Source organism: Lissotriton vulgaris, chromosome 8 (genome assembly GCF_964263255.1).
Source record: "Lissotriton vulgaris chromosome 8, aLisVul1.2, whole genome shotgun sequence".
Taxonomy (NCBI): Eukaryota; Metazoa; Chordata; class Amphibia; order Caudata; family Salamandridae; genus Lissotriton; species Lissotriton vulgaris.
The window spans coordinates 599,215,277-599,238,379 of record NC_141696.1 but is presented as its reverse complement, the minus strand read 5'-3'; the positions used below and the strand labels follow the sequence as shown (position 1 = coordinate 599,238,379).

General features: G+C 45.8%; 1 protein-coding gene across 1 annotated transcript in view; it reads right to left on the bottom strand.

Annotated features, from left to right (window-relative positions):
• LOC147697775 (E3 ubiquitin-protein ligase TRIM39-like) overlaps positions 1–21,611 on the bottom strand; it is a 367,381-nt gene extending 345,770 nt beyond the window's left edge. The window contains exon 1 of the mRNA XM_086933341.1: positions 21,207–21,611. Within this exon, the coding sequence (XP_086789467.1) occupies positions 21,207–21,611 (405 nt within the window). The remainder of the gene's footprint in view (positions 1–21,206) is intronic.
• Between the last annotated feature and the right edge of the window lie 1,492 nt (positions 21,612–23,103).

Genomic DNA, 23,103 nt, shown 5'->3' with positions numbered 1-23,103 from the left:
CGCTCCGCAGACGGAGCGTAGCTGGCCGCCACCCGCCTCCCTCCCGCCCTCCCTAAATACTTTGAAATAAAGGAATGAAATAATTTAAAAAGCACTTACCTTGCCGCCGCTGCCCGCCGCGTCCCCGGGGCTCACTATCTTCCGTCTTCCGTCCGCTTTACTAATGCGCATGCGCGGGCGGCCGCGCATGCGCATTTTCACGAGAAAATGCGCATGCGCGGCCGCCCGCGCATGCGCATTAGTATAGAGGACGGAAGACGGAAGATAGCGAGCCCCGGGGACGCGGCGGGCAGCGGCGGCAAGGTAAGTGCTTTTTAAATTATTTGATTCTTTTATTTCAAAGTATTTAGGGAGGGCGGGAGAGAGGCGGGTGGCGGGGCTGGCGGCCAGTGGTGTTTGCTGAGTGGGGCTACGCGGAGTGCGGAGGTGGGCGTAGTTTCTCGCCCACTTCGCGTAGCTCCGCGAAGCCCCACTCCGCGAACTCCGCCCAGGGTTAGTTTAAATGCAAGAATGAAGTTAAAATAGCAAGTGCCAAAGAGCCATAGGTAACCGAGCCACTCCTACCGTGGATATTACATGTCAACCCGATGTGCTATAAGGTTTACCCTAAAAGCAGGGACATGACAAAAAGTACACGTGCACACAACACATGCCTCGATTTGCCGCAAAACACGGATGAAGATGTGAGGTCATATGAGTCATCAGAGCAAGAATATTACAGTGAAGTATAAAAAAATGGATTTTAGGGACGGGAATATATGAAATGACCGTAGTTGCACCCTTTTTATTCAAGTGCAGTGGCCAGGATTCAAACATGTTTCTAAAATATGCAGTTTAGCCACAAGAACCCATCTTATACCAAATATATGCAATACGTGTCAGGATAGTAGTTATCTCAGGTGACACATAGTGCGCTACTTTTCCAGAAACAAGCCACTGTCTCAATTTGACAGACTCTTTCCTCGTCTCTCTGAACTAAATGATTCCTGTGTTGATTAGTCAGTATGATGGAGGGTGGTCAATTTGAAAAACATGTCAGCAAATGGACTTTTTAAAAAACATCTTATGTTGGCAGTGCCCTGAACAAATGGCACCCTTAGTGTCCATGAACAGTACTACATCGCTAGTACGCTGCTATGCTTACATTAAATAAAAGAATAATTATTGTCATACTAGCTTACCCATCACACGTTGCTGCGATCTCAGAAGAAATGAAATCTAAGGAAACTTGTTATGATAACATTCAATTTACATTGTGTCATTTTTATTGAAACGTATTCATTTTAATATGGAAAACATTTTAAAGTGTTGTTTTAATTCTGTTTATTTATTTGAGCGCTTGTGGATACACAGTATTTTTTGTTTTTCCGTCTGGTGCGTACATGAATAAATCAGAAGGTTTTCCGGCGCATGAGCTGGCCACATACAGTTGTCCATGTGAGAAGACGGATTCTCCAAATCTAGTCCACATACTTGCAGCGATTGTCCTTGTGCTTTGTTGATAGTCATTGCAAAAGCGAGTCGCACCGTAAACTGTAAACGTTCAGTATTGGAAAGATTATGAGGGCCCTGGGGGGCCGGGGGGCCGATATTTAACAATTTTTTTTTTGCCAGAAACCTTTGCGGGAGGGTATTCAACAACTTTCAACACTTTTTTGATTTGCCAGAAACCTTCGCGGGAGTGTGCTCAACAACTTCCCAAAGTTTCATGGCGATCGTATGAATGGTGTAGTAATGCATAAAGGACAAACAGACATACTTTCGTTTTTATATACATAGAAGATAGATGAGTGTCCTAAACTAAGACACTACAGTCATTAACCTTAATAGTCACACCTCAAACATACTCTGGAACACTTACCTAAATTAACAAGCATTACACAATAAAAAGGAAATGAAAGGCTTTATATAGGGGTGTATTAAATTCCCCGTGGTCGATCTTTATCATGCCTAGGTGTGTTCGAAATTTACCACACCAATGTCACTGGTGAAATTTTGTTTACAAAAAGAACACATGATTCGTGGGCGGGACTCAAGAGTTCAAGATATGTCCAGCCCTAAAAGTCACGATTAGGACTCACTTAAAATGTCCTTGCAGCTTATGAACCATATGGCCAGGTGCCTTTACACAGAAGTCCCGCTCCAACTCTTGCTACTCAGGCTACCAGAGAGCCAAGTCAACATCCCCAGATATTTACTGTTGGGTGAGGGACTGTCGCATCACCTAGACCCTTACCCAGTCAAAAGATGGGGACAAGGCTGACTTTAGGCACATTCAGGGCTGTCAGGCCTATTGACCTGCAAGTGGCACCCTTACATACTCTAGGAGCCGGGCCCCAAGGTCCAAGGATCGTTCTCCAGTTGCTGCAGCTCCGACAGGTCCCGGTACTAGATATAGCAGGCCCAGGTCACCGGCCTGAGACCTCAGGCTCTCAGCACCCATAACTGATGTTGAAAGCTACCTAGGATCCACTTCTGCAGGCCAAGGGAGGCTTCATTTGTTGGATGTGGTGTAAAGCTCCAGCAGGTCTCGGTTAGTGTTCTGGTCTGGCCCGATTGGAGTTCCCCAGGCTCCATTCACTGGCCTGTGGTGTCACAAAGTGCCCAGGACTGGGCGCCACAGACTCAGGGAGGGTTCCTTAGCTCTTCCAGAATTAAAGCGCTGACATGTCATGGTAAAGACATCTGCAGAAACGGGGTACCATGAACTGGGCCAATTAGCTTCCTAGTTGTGTCACAAAGTACCCAGAATGTCATTCCATGGGTCTGGGGACGGCTCCACTTCTAGGACAGGGTGTAAAGCACAGGCAGGTCCCAGCCGGAGCTCCAGTAGATATGGAGTGCGTTCCTCTGGTCCTGGTCTCTATTAGCCAGTCTGCGGTGTCACATAATGCTTAGGATGGGATTCCAAAGGGTAGAGGACGGTTCTCCACCTTTAATGTGGTGGAAAGCTCTGATAGGTCCCAGTCACGACTGCAGGAGGCTCGTGGTGCTTTCTGTCTTGGCCGGGGCTCCATTCACCAGAACGTAGTGTCACAAAGTGTCCTGGATATCGCTTCGCAGACCAGGGGAATGGTTTCCCAGTCCTCCCTCATGGATGAAAGCTCTGATAAATCCTAATTAGAGCTCCAGGAGGCCAGGGGAGTGTGCTCTATTTGCAAGCCTATGTTATCACACAGTGCTCAGCACGGGCTCCAGGGGCCCGGGGAGGTCTCCTCACTTCAAGTAGGGTTGAAAGCTCTGACGTTGTTAGGCCATGTCTGTTGGTCGAGGGCAAGGATCCGTGCCTTATGTTCTGTCTGTTGGCCCTGGGTGGCTCTTGCACCCACTGTTGCCTTTCAGAAGCCTGTCAGTGACTTCTCTGCTGCAAAAATCTCCCCAGGGTCCAGTCCCCAAGGATTGAGGCTCGGCCAATAATCTGGGGTGCCCCTCCATGCCCAGCCTGCCTCCTTCGTACAAGCAGACGGCCACATCCACCACCTATTGGAATGCATAGTACAACCAGATGTCTATATTTTCAGGTCATCAAAACTACTCTAGAATTCACAATGAGAGTTAATGTGAAGCTTCTGTCCCTGGCAGGGTTCCAAGAGATTATTTATGTTTGCACAAACATCCGCCTCTGTTATCTAGTGTTCACAGATTACCAGAAAGCTCCAGACAAGGAAGGACAGGGTACCTGGGACATTTTCCTCTGGTCATTTTCTGTGGGCGGTATGAGGGTGTCCACAGCTTGCCTGTCCAGGTAGCCTAGGTCTTCGGCTAGTTTCCAGCCCTACCCATGGGATAAGCCATTGGCCTTTAAATAAGGCTGTCTCCCCATGGTCCATGCAGAGATGCAAAGCAGGCATACTGGGTATAGCAGCCTGCCTTGGGACAGTCTACCTAGCATCAAACTCCGATCAAATTGACGTACTTCCTCCATATAGGGATGAACTGCTTGTGAAGCCTCAGCTCCTGTTTCAAGCAACTTCCAAACCTCCTGGGACCGCCTGACTAGAGGGTGTGCAAAGTGAAGGCTAAGCAGCCTGGAAGCATTACCCCCCCCCCAGGTGCCCAAGTAGCATGGAGAGTGGTGGGTGTAATTTTTAAAACTGGTCTGATGTGCAAATGTGGGCCACTTTTTTAACGATCTGTGTTGCTAATGGAGCCACTTTTATTTTGGTGCCTGGGTCTATTTTTTGTCCCAGTCTGACATTGCTCCATGCACTGGCCAGCATCACCTTTCCTAACTTGGGTAATGTGCCCCCAGATTGGAGAGTCGCCTCATGATTTCCCAAGCAACCAGCTTAACTAAGTGAATAAACTAAGGAATAAACTACAGGAAAGAAAAACATTACCTTCTCTGCGTAGTTACTACAGATTTCTGGCGACGACATGCATCTGTCTTCTTGGATGATCCTGACCAATCCTGCTACCTGGACTTTTCTACCGTCCACGGCTGCTCACTCAACTGATTGCCCATCTTCGTCAAGACCAAGTCTCCTGCCAGCCTTGATTCGTGTGTCCTGCATTTCTCCACACCTCCACACCTCGCTCCGACCTCGATTCCGGCCAGACGCAAAGGTTCTCAGACCTGTGGCCTGCTTCCTCCAACATCGCCCACCAGGCCGTATATGTTCTTTCCTGCGGCTTGCATACTCCCACATCGCAGCATACCCTATGTGCTTCTAGTCACGGAGCCGTACGCCCGCATCAAAAACATGTGACGTCACTCCACCACCATTTTAAAGACCTTTTTTTCAACCTTCAGTGATGTGTAGAGTGTGCGATGCTTTTCCGCCTACTGCCTTTTTGGGTAAAGACATGTCTTTCATCCTTCAATGAAGTGTTCAAAGTGCTAAACTTAGGGTGTAATAAAAGTTGAGAGGGCCCTCCTGCAAGGTACATGAGGGGCCCGCTCTCCGGATTTAATCCGGAGCTCTCATGCCTGAGTACTGTGCTGAGGGTGCCCCCTGCACCTCGGGGGCCCCTCGCAGCTCGGGAGCCCCCTGCACTGCGGGGATGCGGGGCCTGTGTTATGCGCCAGGCTACGCTTTTCCGCCTGCCGCACCCTTGGGGTAAGAAGTTCATCCAACTCTATCCGCATAGCTACCCATCGTAGGCTGTACAACGAATGTTATTGACCGTGCACACTGACAGCCATATCTGGTGTACAGTGACAGTGGATCTCGGCATATCTAGCGCAATTACACATCATGCAGCGCAACCTTTTCCCCCTCCAAATGTTACAAGTGGTGGGGGCAGATAAACATCTTTCTTCGATTTATGGATGATGATTCGACAAGTTATGGTTGAATCCTGCTGAACCAGAGTGTACACATCTAAATCAGAGCATTACATCCCTCCTGCTGGTTAACTCCCTGACATTCTTCTCCACAAGTACTACTTCATCTAAAATAGTTACCTGGATTTTTCTGGAATTTTACATCCATAGTGACAGTAACTTTTACTTTGTTTTTCTTGTGTACCTACCTAGACACATTTGTTCATTGTACATTATTTTTTTGTTTGTATTTTTTGTCTGTTCTCAGTACATTATTGTGCACACTCTCTGGCCAAGAGAAGTGTTAATCCTTCTTTAACCTTCTGTACTTCCTTCTTCCATACGTGCATTTTTTAAAATACTTGCACAATATATGGTGTGTGCAATTGACGGAAAATGTAGGAAGGGTGTCATTGGTCCTAATGAACATATGTCACTCGACCCTTAAATTGAGTGGTAAATAAACAGCCATAATTGGGGTGTTGTGGGCCTCACACAGCTCAGGCCCGGGGTGCTACTGCACCTGCTGTACTAACAATCTTATCCCTGGTTCTTGACTTCATCAATCTTAGTTAAGGAATAGAAATAAAAGCTTGATGACCAGAGCTAATTACTTAGGTATCTATTCCTATTATAACCATCAGCTGAAGTTTAAGCTGTTAATAAAATGCAATCAGATTGCACCAAGTGCAAACTTTTTAAAAATAAATGTTATAAGAGTGACGTACTTCACAACTCAGACTTATATAACATAATCAGCAAATACTGGTTCCATACCCAAGCAACTTATAGAATTGGTAACTAACCAATTGCACAGATTTACATGAATTTCATGTAGCAGGAAGACTCTCTGCTTGCCTCTACCTTGGTTTAACAGTAGAGAAGCCCCCACCGCCCTTTCCCAATTCCCTTTCACCCAAAGACACGCCTTGTTCCATACTAACCTTTGAAGAACGGTTGATTATTTACGAAGAATATGGGAAAGACCTTGCGGGAATGTCAAAAGCTGGCAAGTTTTTCTTCCTTGGCCCTACAATCCTTTTCTGGTGTCTCACTCCCAACTTGCCTACTGCGAGTATATTACAATATAATATATAATCATTTTTAGTTTTTTCAAAACAAAACAGTGAAACGTTACATATTTAGATATTTATACTACTATAATAAAGGAGAAACTTTCAGGCTTTGAGGCGGGTAAACTCCGGAACCACTGCGACAATCTACACACCGATACACCGTAGAAATCGTCAGGGTGTGTAGATGGTTATAGGCTATATAAAGTTTAAAAATAAATCTTATTTAAAAAAATGTATTTTTTAAAAAAAGTAGTCCACCCAAAGTAGTGCCGGCCGCGACGTGCGTGCTCACGTCGAGGAGCGGCTTCAGAGGAGTGGCAGACATGGCGCGGGGGAGGAGCGGTCACGTGAGGAGCAGCGGACAGGCCAGAGGCGGGGCGACCAGTGGAGAGGCGGACATGGCGCGGGGGAGGAGCAGCGGCGGACAGGCGGGGAGGAGCAGAGCGGCGAGGAGCTGTCAACTCAGGAGCGTTGGCTGAGGTAAGCAGGCGGGTGTCAGGCCAGGTGGGGGACGGGGAGTTACAAAAGGCAATGTCGGGGCAGGCGGGGGTCTGGGAATGCGGGGGACGGGCACTAACACCTCCATTGACTCAGGCCAGGCGAGGGTCGGGCCAGGCGGCAGGCGGGGGACGGGGCGGGCGGGGGCACGGGCTGCTGGGCAATGTCGGGGCAGGCGGGGGTAGGGGGAAGCCTGAAAGCTCCCGGACAAGTTCGGAACGGGCTGCTAGTTTATTCATAATCTGCATCAGGGTCGTCAGGAATTTTGTGTGTAGAATGCGTGTGGTGAGGCCTTTCAAGATTTATCCGGAGAGCGTCTTTATTTCCACTTTTCATGAGAATAAATTATTTGAACAGGCGTGCCTCACAAACGAATGCTCTCACAGTAACTTTTATTGTAATGTAATGATGGCTGTGAGAGATAGTGCAGACTGGGCTGCGTCGCATACGTTTTTGTTTAAAAGTGTTTTCTCACCTTCTGCTCTGCTCGTTGTGGCTCCAATGGGAGAGGCACACGGGGGGTGGCATTGCATGGGCAAAAAGCTACAACCAGACTGCTTTGGTGAGATGATCACCCTCACCCACTGCAGTGCAGAAGTCCTGCGATGATGCATATGACTCCACTGACTAAAAGCAGCGCAGAAAGATGCTTCGAGTCTGCGCAGTTTGGGGCAGATTTACAAGCTCCTTGTGCCACTTTTGCATCATTTTTGACATGGGGAAAAATGACGCAAAAGTGGTGCGAGGGGCTTGTAAAACTGCCCATTTATCTTTAAAATGCTGCGCAGACTTGAGTTATCTGTTTCCTGACTATGGCCTCTACCCCACCCTTTCCTAGCTCGTCAGAGGGTTGAGGTCAGTGACTGGTTGCTGCTGAATCCCGAGCCGAGCAGAAGCTGGAAACCCCTTACCTCGCCAGTCACCTGGGTCACACGCCACACGCCGAGTACCGCCGCCGCCGCGCTTGGAGACACCAGCGGCAGCAGAGCGGACTCGGTACCCCAGGGGCCCCTGCTCTCGCGCACGCTGTGCGCGTCATCATCTTGCGCCAGGAGGCGCCTGAAAAGCCGGGTCCTCCCGACCAGTGTGTGTTGCTGCTGAATCCCGAGCCGAGCAGAAGCTGGAAACCCCTTACCTCGCCAGTAACCTGGGTCACACGCCACACGCCGAGTACCGCCGCCGCCGCACTTGGAGACACCAGCGGCAGCAGAGCGGACTCGGTACCCCAGGGGGCCCAGCTCTCGCGCACGCTGTGCGCGTCATCATCTTGCGCCAGGAGGCGCCTGAAAAGCCGGGTCCTCCCAACCAGTGTGTGTTGCTGCTGAATCCCGAACCGAGCAGAAGCTGGAAACCCCTTACCTCGCCAGTCACCTGGGTCACACGCCACACGCCGAGTACCGCCGCCGCCGCGCTTGGAGACACCAGCTGCAGCAGAGCGGACTCGGTACCCCAGGGGGCCCAGCTCTCGCGCACGCTGTGCGCGTCATCATCTTGCGCCAGGAGGCGCCTGAAAAGCCGGGTCCTCCCAACCAGTGTGTGTTGCTGCTGAATCCCGAGCCGAGCAGAAGCTGGAAACCCCTTACCTCGCCAGTCACCTGGGTCACACGCCACACGCCGAGTACCGCCGCCGCCGCGCTTGGAGACACCAGCGGCAGCAGAGCGGACTCGGTACCCCAGGGGGCCCTGCTCTCGCGCACGCTGTGCACGTCATCATCTTGCACCAGGAGGCGCCTGAAAAGCCGGGTCCTCCCGACCAGTGTGTGTTGCTGCTGAATCCCGAGCCGAGCAGAAGCTGGAAACCCCTTATCTCGCCAGTCACCTGGGTCACACGCCACACGCCGAGTACCGCCGCCGCCGCGCTTGGAGACACCAGCGGCAGCAGAGCGGACTCAATACCCCAGGGGGCCCTGCTCTCGCGCACGCTGTGCGCGTCATCATCTTGCGCCAGGAGGCGCCTGAAAAGCCGGGTCCTCCCGCAACGCGGGACGCGAGCGGGACGCCCGGGGCGAAGCCCGGGCAAAGGGTGGGCCCTCTTAGGCCCTCAGAGGCCAGAAGAGGCTGGGCTGGGTACGAGGCCCTGTTCAAATCCCCGAGTAAGTAAAAACTATTGTACTATCCCTCTCATTGTGAAACTGTATGATGGCTACTGCCGCTGTTAGCGTTGCCATTACCGGCTCGGATAAAACTGGGAGCATATTAAACAGAACACTGGATGACTATTTTTCTAAGGCTGCTCCTGAGGGCAATAAAGAACTACTACTTGCTGAGAGGCGGGCGGATCGGCGTCGTTCAATTGAACGCATTAAAAATAGGACACTGTCTGAGCCTATTTACTCTGTTACCTTGGACAATGAAACGAATAACATTCTGACAGATAATTTATCTCCAACTGCCAGTGTGCCCCTATTGCTCAAGGAATGCCTAGCTCCCGCCATCTCACCAACGCAAACCCAGGCCGAGTCACAAATTGAGGCTCAAGATCCTCCCAGTACACCTAACCCCGCAGCAATTTTGATTTCCCCTACAATCAGGCCGGGAAAAGTAGTAAGAGGGAAACACCAGAGGACATTGGCATATAAAGTACATGGGCCCCCACCCCCTAAAAAGAGGCGGACAAAAATGGACTCAAGTAAGTCCAAGTTAAGCCACTCAGATTTTGGTAAGAAGACTAGTCTTGCTACTACTATGACTTTGGGAAAGTCGGCCAGCAAGCAAACAACGGCAACTGCTTTAACCCCGTCAAAACCCACAACACCACCTTCCCCATCAATCACAGTGCCTGACATCATCCACACCCCAATGGAAGAAGGTTTGCAGACAACTTTTCCGAAGAATCTATTGGACAATATTGAAATGATTGTGCGAACCTATATGTTAGCCCTATCTGATAGACTAAAGGGAGTGGAATCAAGGCTGGGGAGGATTGAGTTGAACCTGGTAGCTCTTGGGCAACTGGAAAGGCCACTAAGACCCCAGAATGTAACATAGCCCCAAAAAGCTTCACATACAATGGGTACTCCCTCAACTGAAAGGGCAGTCGTAAAATCTACTAACTCTACTATTGATAACAACATAGTAGTAGTTAATGCAGCTGCCCCTAACCACCCAACTATAGGTGCCCATTCTGTTAGCAAACCGCCCAAAAGCTCTAATCCAAAACAACTAAAATCATCTAAGAGTAGACCAACTATAACATCAAATTCTACGGACACTCTAGCTAATATCCAGCCTAGGGAACCAACTATCCCCCCAAATAGTCTCCCTAGAGTTGAAGAGAACGAGGTTAGTCACGTAGGAGGGGGTCAGGGAAGGATACCACCTACTGAACTCCCACCGGAAGCTCTACCATATGTAGTGGTGCTTACCGGGGTTCCTGAGCTGACAAGTGGTAAGCGGGAAGGTTACTTTCAGCTAAAGAACAAGATTATGCACTGGTTGTCATTGTACAGACCCAAAGCCAACTATGTAAATGGCGAAATAGTTCATGTGCGCCGTCTGTCTTGGCTGGGTGGTAGAACAAAGGATATAGGGGTGACATTGTAGTTGTAAACTTTAGGGACAGGAAGGCGGTCCAATATATTTTGAGTTGGCCTTATGGCAACGAAAACAACTGTATAGTGCCACGCCCTTTGACTTACTTCTACCCAAGATCAACTGTATTCCCCCCTCAACATGCAACTAGCTACATTCCTTTTAATACACAATTTTCGAATATGGAAGTAGCTAGGAACCCTGCCTACTTGCACCATCTTGTCCCACCCCCTTTGATCCATGGGTGGAACACTGTACCAACTAGTCACAATCCAGGAGGAAATGGTAATATGTCCAATCTTATCCCATTTACTCCTTTGGAATTAACAAATAGGTTTGAGGCATTCAGTGGCTTGGAAGAGTGCGATTGATGTTTAAAGAGCACGGAAGACATTAGGGGTACTGAAAATGTTTCACGTATTCTGGGGTGTATTGTGGAAAAAGGATTTAGTTGTTCGAAGACAGGTCCACACACTGCTGTTACTCGTGATGAAACAATTAACAATAGATTGTCTGTTGCATTACCTGTAGCGTCTCCTGGGACAAATGAGGGCTCATTCTTGTTACCATTCGCCCCAAGTCAGAATAGTAGAGATGCTGGGGGGAATGAAAATGTGTTATGTACTTTGGGATACCACCACCGAAAAGAAGGAAATAGCAGTCCTAGGGTGGACACATGTTCTGTTGTTATAGGTACAGATGAAGTCAATAGGAGCTCACCAGTCGTTATACCTGCCGTACCCCATGATACGAATGAGGGATCTTCCCCATTTACACTCGTCTCATGGAACATTGCTGGGGTGCGTGCAAAATTAAATGACCCCGACTGGAATGCATACATAAATACTTTTGACATCTGTGTGCTGCAGGAAACATGGGCCACAGCACAACTGCACAGGGTTGGCTATAAAACCTACCAAATAGAGGCTGTCCCTTCCTTGAGAGGTTGTGCATCTGGAGGCCTCCTAGTATGGGTCAATGTTTCCATTAAATTAGTTATTAAAATAATTAACACCGACTCCCTAGACATTCTTTGTCTAGAAATAATGACAGTGGACAATAGGGCGTTTTATCTATTCAATGTTTATAATAGCCCCCAATCTTCCCACAAGGAATCCATATGCATAGGGAAGTTGGAGTCACTTATGGATTCACTAAAAACAGAGTCAGGTGTTATTCTATGTGGAGACTTGAACTGTAATTTTGAACCAATCTCAGGGATAGCCCCGTTGTTTGAGGAGGAGGACAACGCCAATGCAATACCCGCCCTGAATCAGAATTGTATGGTGGCCGGTACAGCACTGGCTTTACAAATTACACGGTTCCTGACCTCACATGGCTTGAGAGCATGTAATGGCCGTATGCCATCAGATAGCCCGAAAGCCCCCACATTTAAGAGAGATAATTATGGGAGTAAATTAGACTACGTTATCGTCTCCTTTGACCTCTGGCCCTTTACAGTAGACCTAAAGGTCAAAGAGAGATACGAAAGTGACCATTACCCTTTAGAAATGAGTTTTCTACTAAGCATGGTAACGGGGCTTGACCATATGGAGGGAGGTCATAGTATAGCAACCTCAACCACAATTGATAATATTGTCCTTAGCAACAATCGTAGGGCGGTTAAATGAGCCTTTGTGCTAGAAAAAGAGGACCTATTGGCCAACATTTACTGCACTTTTGCAGATACTCTGGAACCATATTGCCCCCATAGCTGCAACCCTAAAGAATTTATCGATTTACATAAGTCCCTTTTCAGCCAATTATTACAAATTCTCACTAAAAAACCTAAAAGAGGTGCTGGCAGGACTAGTGCAAAATCCGTAGGCAAACCTTGGTATAATAAGGAATGCCGCCTTGCCAAAACTGCACTGATTAACGCTGTTAAAGGGGAAAGTCCGTTAGTAATTAGAGAGAAAAGAAAGGCTTATAACAAAATAATACTAAGAGCGAAATCCTCATGGGATGAGGAATTGTGGCTCAATATGTTAACAGCCGCTAAAAACAAGGACCAGAAACAATTCTGGGAATTGGCAGCTAAGGAAAATAAACGGGAGAAAGGTTCCAGGGAGGTTTACTTAGATGAAGACACCTTGGTCAAGCACTTTTCGTTATTGTATGCAGCCAAAACTCCAACTGAGGCAGCAAATGATGTACCCCCGCTCACAATACCAGCCAATACTCACCCGGTAGTTTTTACTTTACAAGAAACAGAGGCAGCAATTACTACAATAAAGAAAGGGAAGGCGCCAGGGCTTGATAGAATCCCTGGTGACCTGTATTTGTATAATATTGATGTTTGGGCACCCTATTTAAATCATTTATTTAACATAGTTGCTGCTAGTGAGCACATCCCGGACACTTGGAATGGCGCAGAAATCATCACCATTTTTAAAAAAGGGGATCGTGGTGATCCAGCAAATTACCGCCCCATTAGCCTTTTAGATATCACGCAGAAAATATATGCTAGGCATATTCTAAATAGAATAAATTCATGGTTGGAGGAGGAGTCAATTTTATCTAAATACCAGGCGGGATTCAGAAGAAAAACAAGTACTATTGACCAAGTATTCAGGCTATGCTGCTTGTATTGGAAGTATGTCATCTTTCGCAAAGGTCACTTGTATGTGACCTTTGTAGACCTACGAGCAGCATTTGATCTCATTCCACGAGATCTACTTTGGGAAACCCTGAATAGGCAAGGGCTGCCTGGCGAATTATTAAACCTTGTAATAGGATTGCATCGGGAGAATTATGCTAAGGTTAGATGGGGCCCAAATGGGGAACTCACAGACCCGATCCCGATAAAAAGGGGAGTGCGACAGGGCTGTGTCCTGGCCCCTACTCTATTCTCCCTTTATGTAAACGACATTGCAACCTATATGGAAAACTGCGACAACGATTCTCCTCGACTGGGAGGGGAACGCGTTGCGTCCCTCCTTTTCGCGGATGACACAATTCTAATATCGCAAACGCCACGTGGCCTACAGATCCTATTAGACAGGTTTCAACAGTACTGTATCCATAAAGGATTAGAAATTAATATAAAAAAACAAAATATATGGCACTGAACCCGCATAAAACTTTTAAAAAGAATTTGATGTTAAATGGGCAAAGTTTAGACTACGAGCACAGTTTTACTTACTTGGGGGTCTTGATGGACTCTGTAATGGGATGGGGCCCCCAATTGGAAAAATCTAAATTGGTGTTCAAACAAAACTGTTTCCCAATAACACAGAGGTTCAACAAAAGTGTGAACAAAGCAGCTACTCCAGCAATAGAGCTTTTTAGATTTGTACGGGGCAGAAATCTGGGGGCCAGTATGCAAAAAAACTTTTGAAGTACTGGAAAATAAATTTGTCAGGGGACTATTAAAAGTTCCAATCAATACCCCCCTGATACCCCTATTCTTAGACCTTAACATCAAACACACAGATCAGCACGCTATATTGAGACCATTGCTGTTGTGGGTCAGATTATGGACAACCCTGGAATTATCTGACTATAAAAATGGGTTGAAGGAAGTATTAGAGCTTGATAGAGACAATAAGATCTTCTGGTTTAAGCATGTAAAAAACTGGCTTACCAAGCTCGGATTATCACACTTTTGGAACGAGCCTGGATATCTAAACTCAACTTCCAAGAAAATTGTCAAATTAAGCTTTTGGTCATACGTGAGTTATGATTCTGTGTATACAAGAACTCACGGCCCTCTCACTGAAAAATTTCTTTTGGCAAAAAATTAGGCTCTATTCGAACAATTTCTTGATGAAATCCAACCTCCACTGGCCAAATCTTTATATTTAAAATTTAGGTACGGTACGTTGAGGATAAAAGTAACCGAAGTAACCGAGAAAAGATGGGGGAAGACTGATAAAGATCATTGTACCCTGTGCACTTATAACCAAAGGGAGGACATTTTCCACATACTGTTTTTTTGCCCTAGTTACGACAAAGCTAGGAAAAAGTGGATAGTTCCCTTGTGTCGCAACATTGGCTCAACTTCCCATAGGGAAGCTGGCAGAATCCTAAGCACGGACACCAGTCAAGTAATCGTGTTCGGTATTAGCAAATTTTTATTGTCCACTTATTTTGTTAGAAGGAAATTATCTCTTTCATTTTAAACTAAAGACAGCTGCTATTTAGACTCTCCGAAATCATGAACAAAGCCAAGGCATCGCATTTTTAATTCTGGTTGCTCAAATTCAATTTAATGTCATTTTAACTTTTCTATTGTTTTAAACATTTTAATATTTATCTGATACTGTGCCAAACTGAAACTGTAAACTATGTGCATTTATTTGATGAAATACTAGCTAATATGTTAAATTTGATGAAATGTAGAAGTAATGTAGTATTAGGGTGCCCATTATAATGAATGCTATATCATTGTATATTTTACCATGAACTGTATATTTTATTGTTATCTTTTATGTTGCAATGCAACGAAATAAAGTTTGAAATTGAAATTGACTATTTTTGATTCTAGCCAATGCTGGGATAAGTTAGGAAAGGGTAGGGCCACAGTGCTCTCCACTCCCTGATTGGCACAAAGCCCTGGCACTATAGAGCGTGAGCCTGAAGTGCCCGGGGCTTACTTCACCAGAATGATATCAGGGGGTGGAGATTGCTTGTCAAGGTTATAGTGTAGCTGAGCTGATGACGACACAGATCACAGGGCTGTAAGTTCGTCAGCCCAGCAAATGTTTTTGCAGGCAGAGGTCAAGTGACAGTCTGCGCATGAGACGGCTGGCACAAGGACCATGATGTAAATGCACCATTATTTAATTTTAAAGAAGCATCAGCCAGGGGCAGGGGCGGATTGGCAATGCGGGCATTCGGGCATCGGCCGAACGGCCGGTGTCTCCGTGCCCTCTGTGGGCCGTTTTTTTTTCTCCCCTTTCCCAGCCGCACAGTGAAGCTGCTTTCATTTCTCTGTCTCTGTCTCCGTGCTCTCTGTGGACTAGGAAAGGGGAGGAAAAAAAACGGCCCACAGAGGGCATGGAGACAGAGAGAGAGAAATGAATGCAACTTCACTGTGCGGCCGCAGTCACCCCCTGCCCTGCAAAGCAATCACGCTGAGGGTGGCTGGGGAGGGGGTGATTGTTTGAAAAAATCAGCCTCCCTGGGGGTCAGGTGTTGCGCAGGCCTTTGAGCCATTTTCACCTCTGCCCCCCTGGGGCCCACGCAGCACATAAACAGTGTTAGTTTTAACACCTTGCCCACAGCCCTTCACATTCAGGGCATAGTGGGCGAGGAAGAATGGGTCTCACTGTGGGGGCCAGGTGATCTTTGCAACTTGCATCATCTTCACCTCAGCCACCCCCTGGCTACCATGGATGACACAGCAGCTGTGTTTTGTGCTCCCCTGCCAGGACATTACCCTGAGGCCTCGAGGGCTGGGGAGGACTGATTAATATACTAATTGCAGGGGCCTCACTGCTGTTCATGTGCTCCTGCACTGGAGGGTTGGGGAGGGCTGAGTAGGTCAGTAATAGCAGGTGCTTCCTGCTTATTAGGTGCTCCTTCCCTGGAGGGCTCGAATAATTTTGTGACAGAAAGGGGCCTTGCTGTTTTTTTAGTTGCTTGTCACCTTGGCCCTGTGTCCTGTGCAAGAACAGTATCATCTCACTTTAATTCCTTGTCTGTGCCAAATAACTTAAGGATTTTGGGGGCCCTGGCCCAAACATATTTTTGGGCCCCTGTTCGGAACAGATTTGAATTTATAATCCAATTTCTGCTCTTTGGTGCCCTCTTTCAGCTGGTACTTGTCCAAATTCTTAATGTATTTACATCTAATATTCAAGGACTTTGACGTGTGTAACCAAATGGTGTTTCATGAAAGGGCACGCCCCTTGAATGGGGACCACGCCCCTTAATTGTGGGCCACGCCCCTTGAATGTGGGCCACTTTTTTCGTCAGTGCCTGGGCCAAATTGTGATCCCAAAACGACCCTGGCCAGGGGAGAGGGGAGGCTGGAATCAAAGGGGGCGGAGCCCCAACCCCCATAACGGCGCACCGCCCCAGCTTTTTAATTTAACCTTGTGCAATGTGGCTCTATTCCAGCTACACAAACTTAGAGGCTCAGGGTCTGAGTGTTGTGTGACTGAGTAACGCATCCGTTGAGCTCTAAATCAGGCCCTCTGTCTAATAGCTGGATTCACTGTTCTACCGACCTTCAAGAGGACCTGTCCAGGAAGCTTTTCTGTTGAATGGAATGCCCAGATTGTCATACTAAGGCATAATCTAAAACTGAATACCATTCAACATCATCTTGAGACTTACCTTTACTACCACAGCTTTTGACCACAAGTTTGGTTTTCTGAAGGCTATGTATAAGGTCTTTATATCACCCATTTTGTTCAGTGAGCATTTCCTCATTTACAAAGAGTAAGGTAGTGATGGTACTACCAGCAAACGAAAAGCATCAGGAGATATAGACTGACAAGTACTCACCATAAATATACTGGTTGAAAGGTATTGCGATAGTACACACACTTGCCTTACTTATGGCCTATTCCAAACCTTTCCCAATATTTGGCCCACATGAGACAGTGACAAAAGTGTCTATGTACAAAGATCCAGTAACATCACTAGATTTACTGCTTACTTAACTTTGGGTGTGTCTTATAAAGATAGGTGAGAGTGACAAATAAGACATTACGGAGAAATGGGTTTGGATTTAGTTACAACTGTGACTGTTACTCAAGTCAAGTCAAGAAAGCGTTATTTGATTGTAGGCAAACAATCATAAAAGCACAATAGCAGCATTTCATACATGATAAAATTCATATAAAGTACATTTAAACAAATTAATAAAACATTATTAAACTTCGCGAGCTTTCCTGAGATTCACAAGAGAGACATTTAAAATAAAGACAGTTGTTTTCTTAGACACAGAACTTTTTTCAAGAAAGTGACCGTCCTAAAAACAGTATGAACGTTATATCGTTGTTGTAGTGCCAGAAGAGCAGATCGACATTGGTGAAGCCTAAACCGTTTTAACACAGAGACTATGCTCAATCTTCTGGCATTAGAATAATATTTACAAAAAAGAATAATGTGGATCGAGGTCTGCTTGGAGATTTTATCACAGGGGCACAACTGTAAGGTTTGGGACCAGTCATTCACTTTGGGCAGGGTAACTAATCTATAAAATATTCCCAAGCGGAAGCAGGTTAAAAGGAACCTGTCGAAATCACTCAGGACCAAGGTGAGGTAGGGTTGAATGTTAAAAGTAGTTAAAATCAGTTGGTTATGCAGGACTGTAGGTTTTACAATTTCGTTTGACAGCCTAGCGGAGTCTAGTAGAGACAAACCCTTTATTTTTAATTCCTTCCTAGTTATTTCCCTGATGGTACTGGGGTTGGTAAAATACTCTGGGTGGTCGAGATCTTGAAAAAACCTTTGAACATAGCTTATCCACGGAATCTTCAGGGCCCTATCTAATTTCAAAACATCCAGAACAATGTTTCTGTTTAGTTTTGTCTCTTCCTTTGTCCAGAGTCTGTGCCATAACAGCACAGGCTCAAATTGTATTAGACCTGAAACAAAGGAGAGCCCCAACTCCACGTGACATATGCTCGCGGAGGTGCCATTAGGGACAGATAAGATATATTTTAAAAAAGAGTTTTCCACTCATTGAATGGGAAGCAGGTTGTCATGTCCCCAGACCCCAGTCCCATAGATTGCTGCTGAGACACACTTAGCCCTGTATATTTTGATGAGCGCCTCCGGTGGTCTTTTTCCAAGTTTAATCACAAAAGCTCTAAGTGCAGATGTAGTGCGCAATAGTGCCAGTTTGTTTGCCGACACCGCCTGTAACCAGGAGTCATTGTGAGCAAAAATGTACTTTCATATCTGCATCTTTCAGTAAATGGCACATTAACTTAGACATAAATAGGCAAAATTATGCTGAACACTTCAAACACTGAATGACTGTCCTGTGGGCTGATCTAAAAAAAAAAATGAATCATGAATCACATAGCGGTGGACTAGGAGCAAGATAAAGGTCCAGTACCTGTGCTCCTTAATTAGGATAATATGTATAATAAATAGGGGTACTTGTTCCTTTGTGAAAAAAAGCAAGAAGAAGAAAGGGGAAAATCAATGGTTGGAATCTATGGTTCTGGAGGGGGTCTTCCTTATTTGGAAGTGTTGCCCTCACACAGCCATGTGTTTGATTATTGCAGTTCCTGGAAAACAAATATAAGGAGCGGTGCTTCTCAATGCGTCTTAACATCTACAAAGTACTCATGTGTCGCTCTTGTCTAGGAGGGAGCTGCCGTACTTACAGTTTCATGCAAGGTGTGTCTCCCGTAACCTACCCCTCGCCCTGCCTTCTTGTAGATAAAGTGCTCGTCATGTGGCAGTGTGAGCACTGTGTACATTCACCCTGAATTCAAGTAATCAGGAAGACACTGCCTTGACCTGAGGCACACTATGACCCATTATTAGGGGTAAGATACATCAATATTGAATCGAGGTCACATTAGCAATGATATTTTTATTCTGAAAATATGACAATGTTTGTGTTGTGTCTTTATATGTCTAGTCCTTATTTATTGATGTACACTGTGATATCACAAGTGATTCAGGCACAGGTGGCACTCACCGACAGAAGAGCTAATGTGTAGCTCTGACAACACAGAATGGCACTGCATGATATGACAATATGCAGAAACCAGGTTTGCATTAACTGTATTGTCCACAAGAATTCATTTTAAAAAAGAAGCAATCATGTATGGATGTGTCATGTCTCTCTTTCCATGCACTTTTTTCTCTCTAGGTTAGTTTTTGGATACCTTTTGGGGAGAGCATATTATAGATACTATGGATCTAATGCATCATAAACAGGGATACTCTAAACACTCGCCCTGAACCAGGGTAGGGCATTCATTTATTGGTCCTGAAGAAATGTCGAGGATTCATGGTGGACCAATGGGGCATGAAACATGTCGACCTGTTTCACGAAAATTCAACAGTTCACTGCATCAAATACAGTAAGTAGTGGCGCTTCCTAAATCAGCGCACACTACTCTGACTTCATTTTAACCTTATCAAAAGAACTTTGAATAAAATTTAATTTGATTTTCCTCAGGTAATTTTAGATCACCCATTCCACCTACAATATATAGTTCTGCACACCTGCACACACCATCACGGCTGATACAAAAAAAGATCTCCAGAAAAAATCCCTCTCGCAGGGCTCATGGGGCATTGCCGCACCGGCCCCACAAGGAGCAAAAAGCCTGATGATGAAGCATGACACTCACATGAGTGTGTGAGGGCAACACTTTCAAATAAGGAAGATCCCTCCCAGAACCATAGACTCCAACAATTTATTTTCCCCTTTCTTGTTTTTGCTTTTTTTTCACAAAGGAACAAGTATCCCTATTGATTCTACTAAAAAGATGAATGACACAGCCAAGAAGCAATGGCTGAAATGGGTTAACTCCTTGCCTGCTCTCTGTGTTTTGTGTATTGATGGAATATGTGTTGGAGCACAGTTACAGCACTCTCTAGCTAGACCTAAAAATTATAAAACAACCAGATTTCGCCAGACACCTTGCTTAAATCGAGTCTCTGTTGGAAGCCACTTAGTTCATTTACACCCAAAATTAAAGAATAGAAATATTTTGAATAAAAAAAAGTTAATAGTCCGAAATAGTGGCCATTATGGGATTTTAAGACTAAGGGGCCGATTTCGATGCAGGACGGACCCGAATCCGTGCAGCATCGTTCTGAAACTGGAACCGAACAACCTCCTGTCGTTGGTTCCATTCCAGGAATTACGATGCAACCGAAACCTGTTTGGTCGCAACCCAAACTTTGCTAAGGGAGCATTCATTCCAGAAGGAATGCATGTCCTCATAGCATAATGCTAAGGTGCAGTTCATCCCTGCACCCGGAGGCTGGCACCTCCAGGTTCCTGCCACCAGGTGCAAGGGTCAATAGGGGGGGCACCATAGGTACCCCCTAGGCTGCCATTCGGTGGCCTGGCACCCATGAGGGCCCTGCTGGGGTCCCCCACGGCTGTTTCACAATGCCTTTTTGTGCCACAAAGGCCGGCACAAAAAAGGCAGTGGGAAGCTGCCATCATAATCCCTTGGTCCTCCAAGCCCATCATAAGCCATTTGGAAGACTGATTCAGATTCCCTTCCGACTGAGTCCATCGAAATGGCTCGGTCTAAAGGGAATCCAAATTGGTGATCACAATGCAGGCAGGAGGGATCTGACCAATGATCAGAGCCCTTCCTGCCCGCATCATATTTGGGCCTTCAGTCGCTCTAACATTTAACTGAAGCTCTGCATCAACCCACTCCACAAAGATATTGACACATATACATGCCACCTAAACTGCACTGCAGCAAAACCAACCTATTTTAGGTAAAGCTGAGTATTACGTTTTTAAAAAGAGGCACAGAAAGTACTCACACAAAAGCAGATGAAATATGTCTTACCTTGAAAATCCTGAAGATGACAGGGGGTAGAGAGACAGATGCAGAGGTAGGCAAAGTGCAAGAGAGGTTTAGATAGAGAAATAGTATAGACAGAGGTCAAAGAGAAAAACTTTTCCAGGGGGCCCCTTGGAAGTGAGGGGGGCCTTGGGCAATTGCCCACTTTGCCTCTGCCTTAAAATGTCTCTGTGGGGAAATGAGAGGGTTCCTGAGACCCTGGCTTTATAAAACAGAAACAAAACAGGGACTGATGTATCTTTAGTTTTTAATTAATTACATTTCAGGGAGGATAGCTTGGGAGGATACAACACAAGCAATACGGTTGGAAACACCCACTGTAACAAAGCTCACACTGGAATGCCCAGACAAACATACCTTAAATTCTCTGGCAGCTTCATCAATGGGGAGCACACGTTGGGACTTGTGCACATCAGATTCATTGCAATTCCGGCAAAGAAAGATTCCATCATCTTGGCAAAACAGAGTCAGGTCCTTATCATGTTCACTGCACCAATCGTCATTTTTGTTCTGCTTCTTTATTTTTTCAGCAATATTTACCAGGGCTTTCAGCTTCTTGTTAGGTCGGAGGATTTTACCAAATGTGGTGGCGCGGCACTGGGGACAAGCAAAGTTTGAGTCTTTTCCTTCCCAGCACTGGTTAATACACCGTTTGCAGAAGTTGTGTCCACATTGGGTAATCAGTGGCTCCCGCAAGTATTCAAAACAGATTGAACAAGTGATTTCATCTGAAAAAATCCTCGAGGGATCTGCTGAAGCCATGTTTTCTGAGGGGGAAATACAGAGAAAGTAAATGTACTTACAGAAATTTGTCTACTGCGGAGTATTTTCTGAATAGCAAAAATCAGAGGATTAATTGAAAGGATCACTGCTTATGGGACCTACCAAGGCCAAATGATAGGTCCACAGATCTGAGTAATTTAGGATCTCAATGAATAAAATCACAAACATGAATTGCCAACAGATTAAATAGATTGAGAATCGAAGAAACTGTTTACAAAAGTAAGGGGTGTACTAAAAAATTGAAGAAAGTGTGAGCGCCCTGGTGGAAGACAGGGAAAATGGAGCATTCATGGAGGGGTAGGAGAGATGGGGATTGCTGACTGTCCTTGTTGTTCCCTAACGATTACTTTACTATCAACTCTTGTGATATCTCCCAATGTGGTATATAGCCACTACTTTGTGCTGTATGGGCTCATGAGCATTGTTAATAAAAAAAAATTAAAGAAAAAGAAAAAAAAATAGATTGAGAGTGTCTCAAAATGGTGCACATCTCCTCTTGTTGGTCTTAACAGTTGTTTTGATTATCATGTGATCTCTCAGTCAGCCCTTACTCATCTAGGGCAAATTGATCTACAAGCCATCATATTATTCACACCTATGGGCAGGGAGGCATTTCTGAACTGGTGACTGACTAGGTGCAAAAAAATGGGAGACATTTTTTACAAGTGGGCCATCAAAGCTTTCTAAGAAATCAAGTGGGAACATGATCTTAGAGGTGCAATTATTTTGATACATAAAAGTGCGTAATTGGATAGTACATGCAGGGTGAAAGTGGCTGCAATAAGTTCACTTTCATCCTTTGAACACCCTCAACAAAAGGTCTCAAAGAAGAGGCGCCTTATCGCCAGAATATATAAAACAGGGGGGACAAATGGACGTCATTTGAGAGTAGTGAGGGGTTGCAGCTGTGACCTCTAGCTTGCTCCCAGCTACTCCTGGCACTTCCTTTGCGACCCCTGGCCTCAGAGGGGGCAAAACATTTGCCTCCTCTAAAGGCCAGGGATCACCAAGGAAGTCAAACTCACAAAAAGTAAGTTTGGTATCTAGAAAGGAAAATCAGAAAACAGAGGAAGGATCAGTGTCTTCAGGGAAGAGCACTTCTTAAAGACGAGAACCCTCACCGACCCTAGAATAACATACATCATTATTGGGTTCCCTCTTCACACCAGGACCACAAGGTACCTGCTGTGGGCTTCAACTCCCCAATGGGGAAGAGCAGAAGTGTTTTCAATCAGATGTTGATGAGGAGTGATGGGAAGATAACACAAAAAGGTAAAGATAAAACTATCTCCAGAAAGGCTGGGCTGAGTTTATTCCTATGTCCTATGGGATATGGTTAAAACTAAGAGAGGACAGAGGGATTGTCAACAAATATATGCCCTTTATTTGGTCAACATGTTTCTGCCAAATTGTTGACCCTAGAAGGGGATAATGGGATCTAAGGCATTTGTCAGGACTCAGATGATAAATC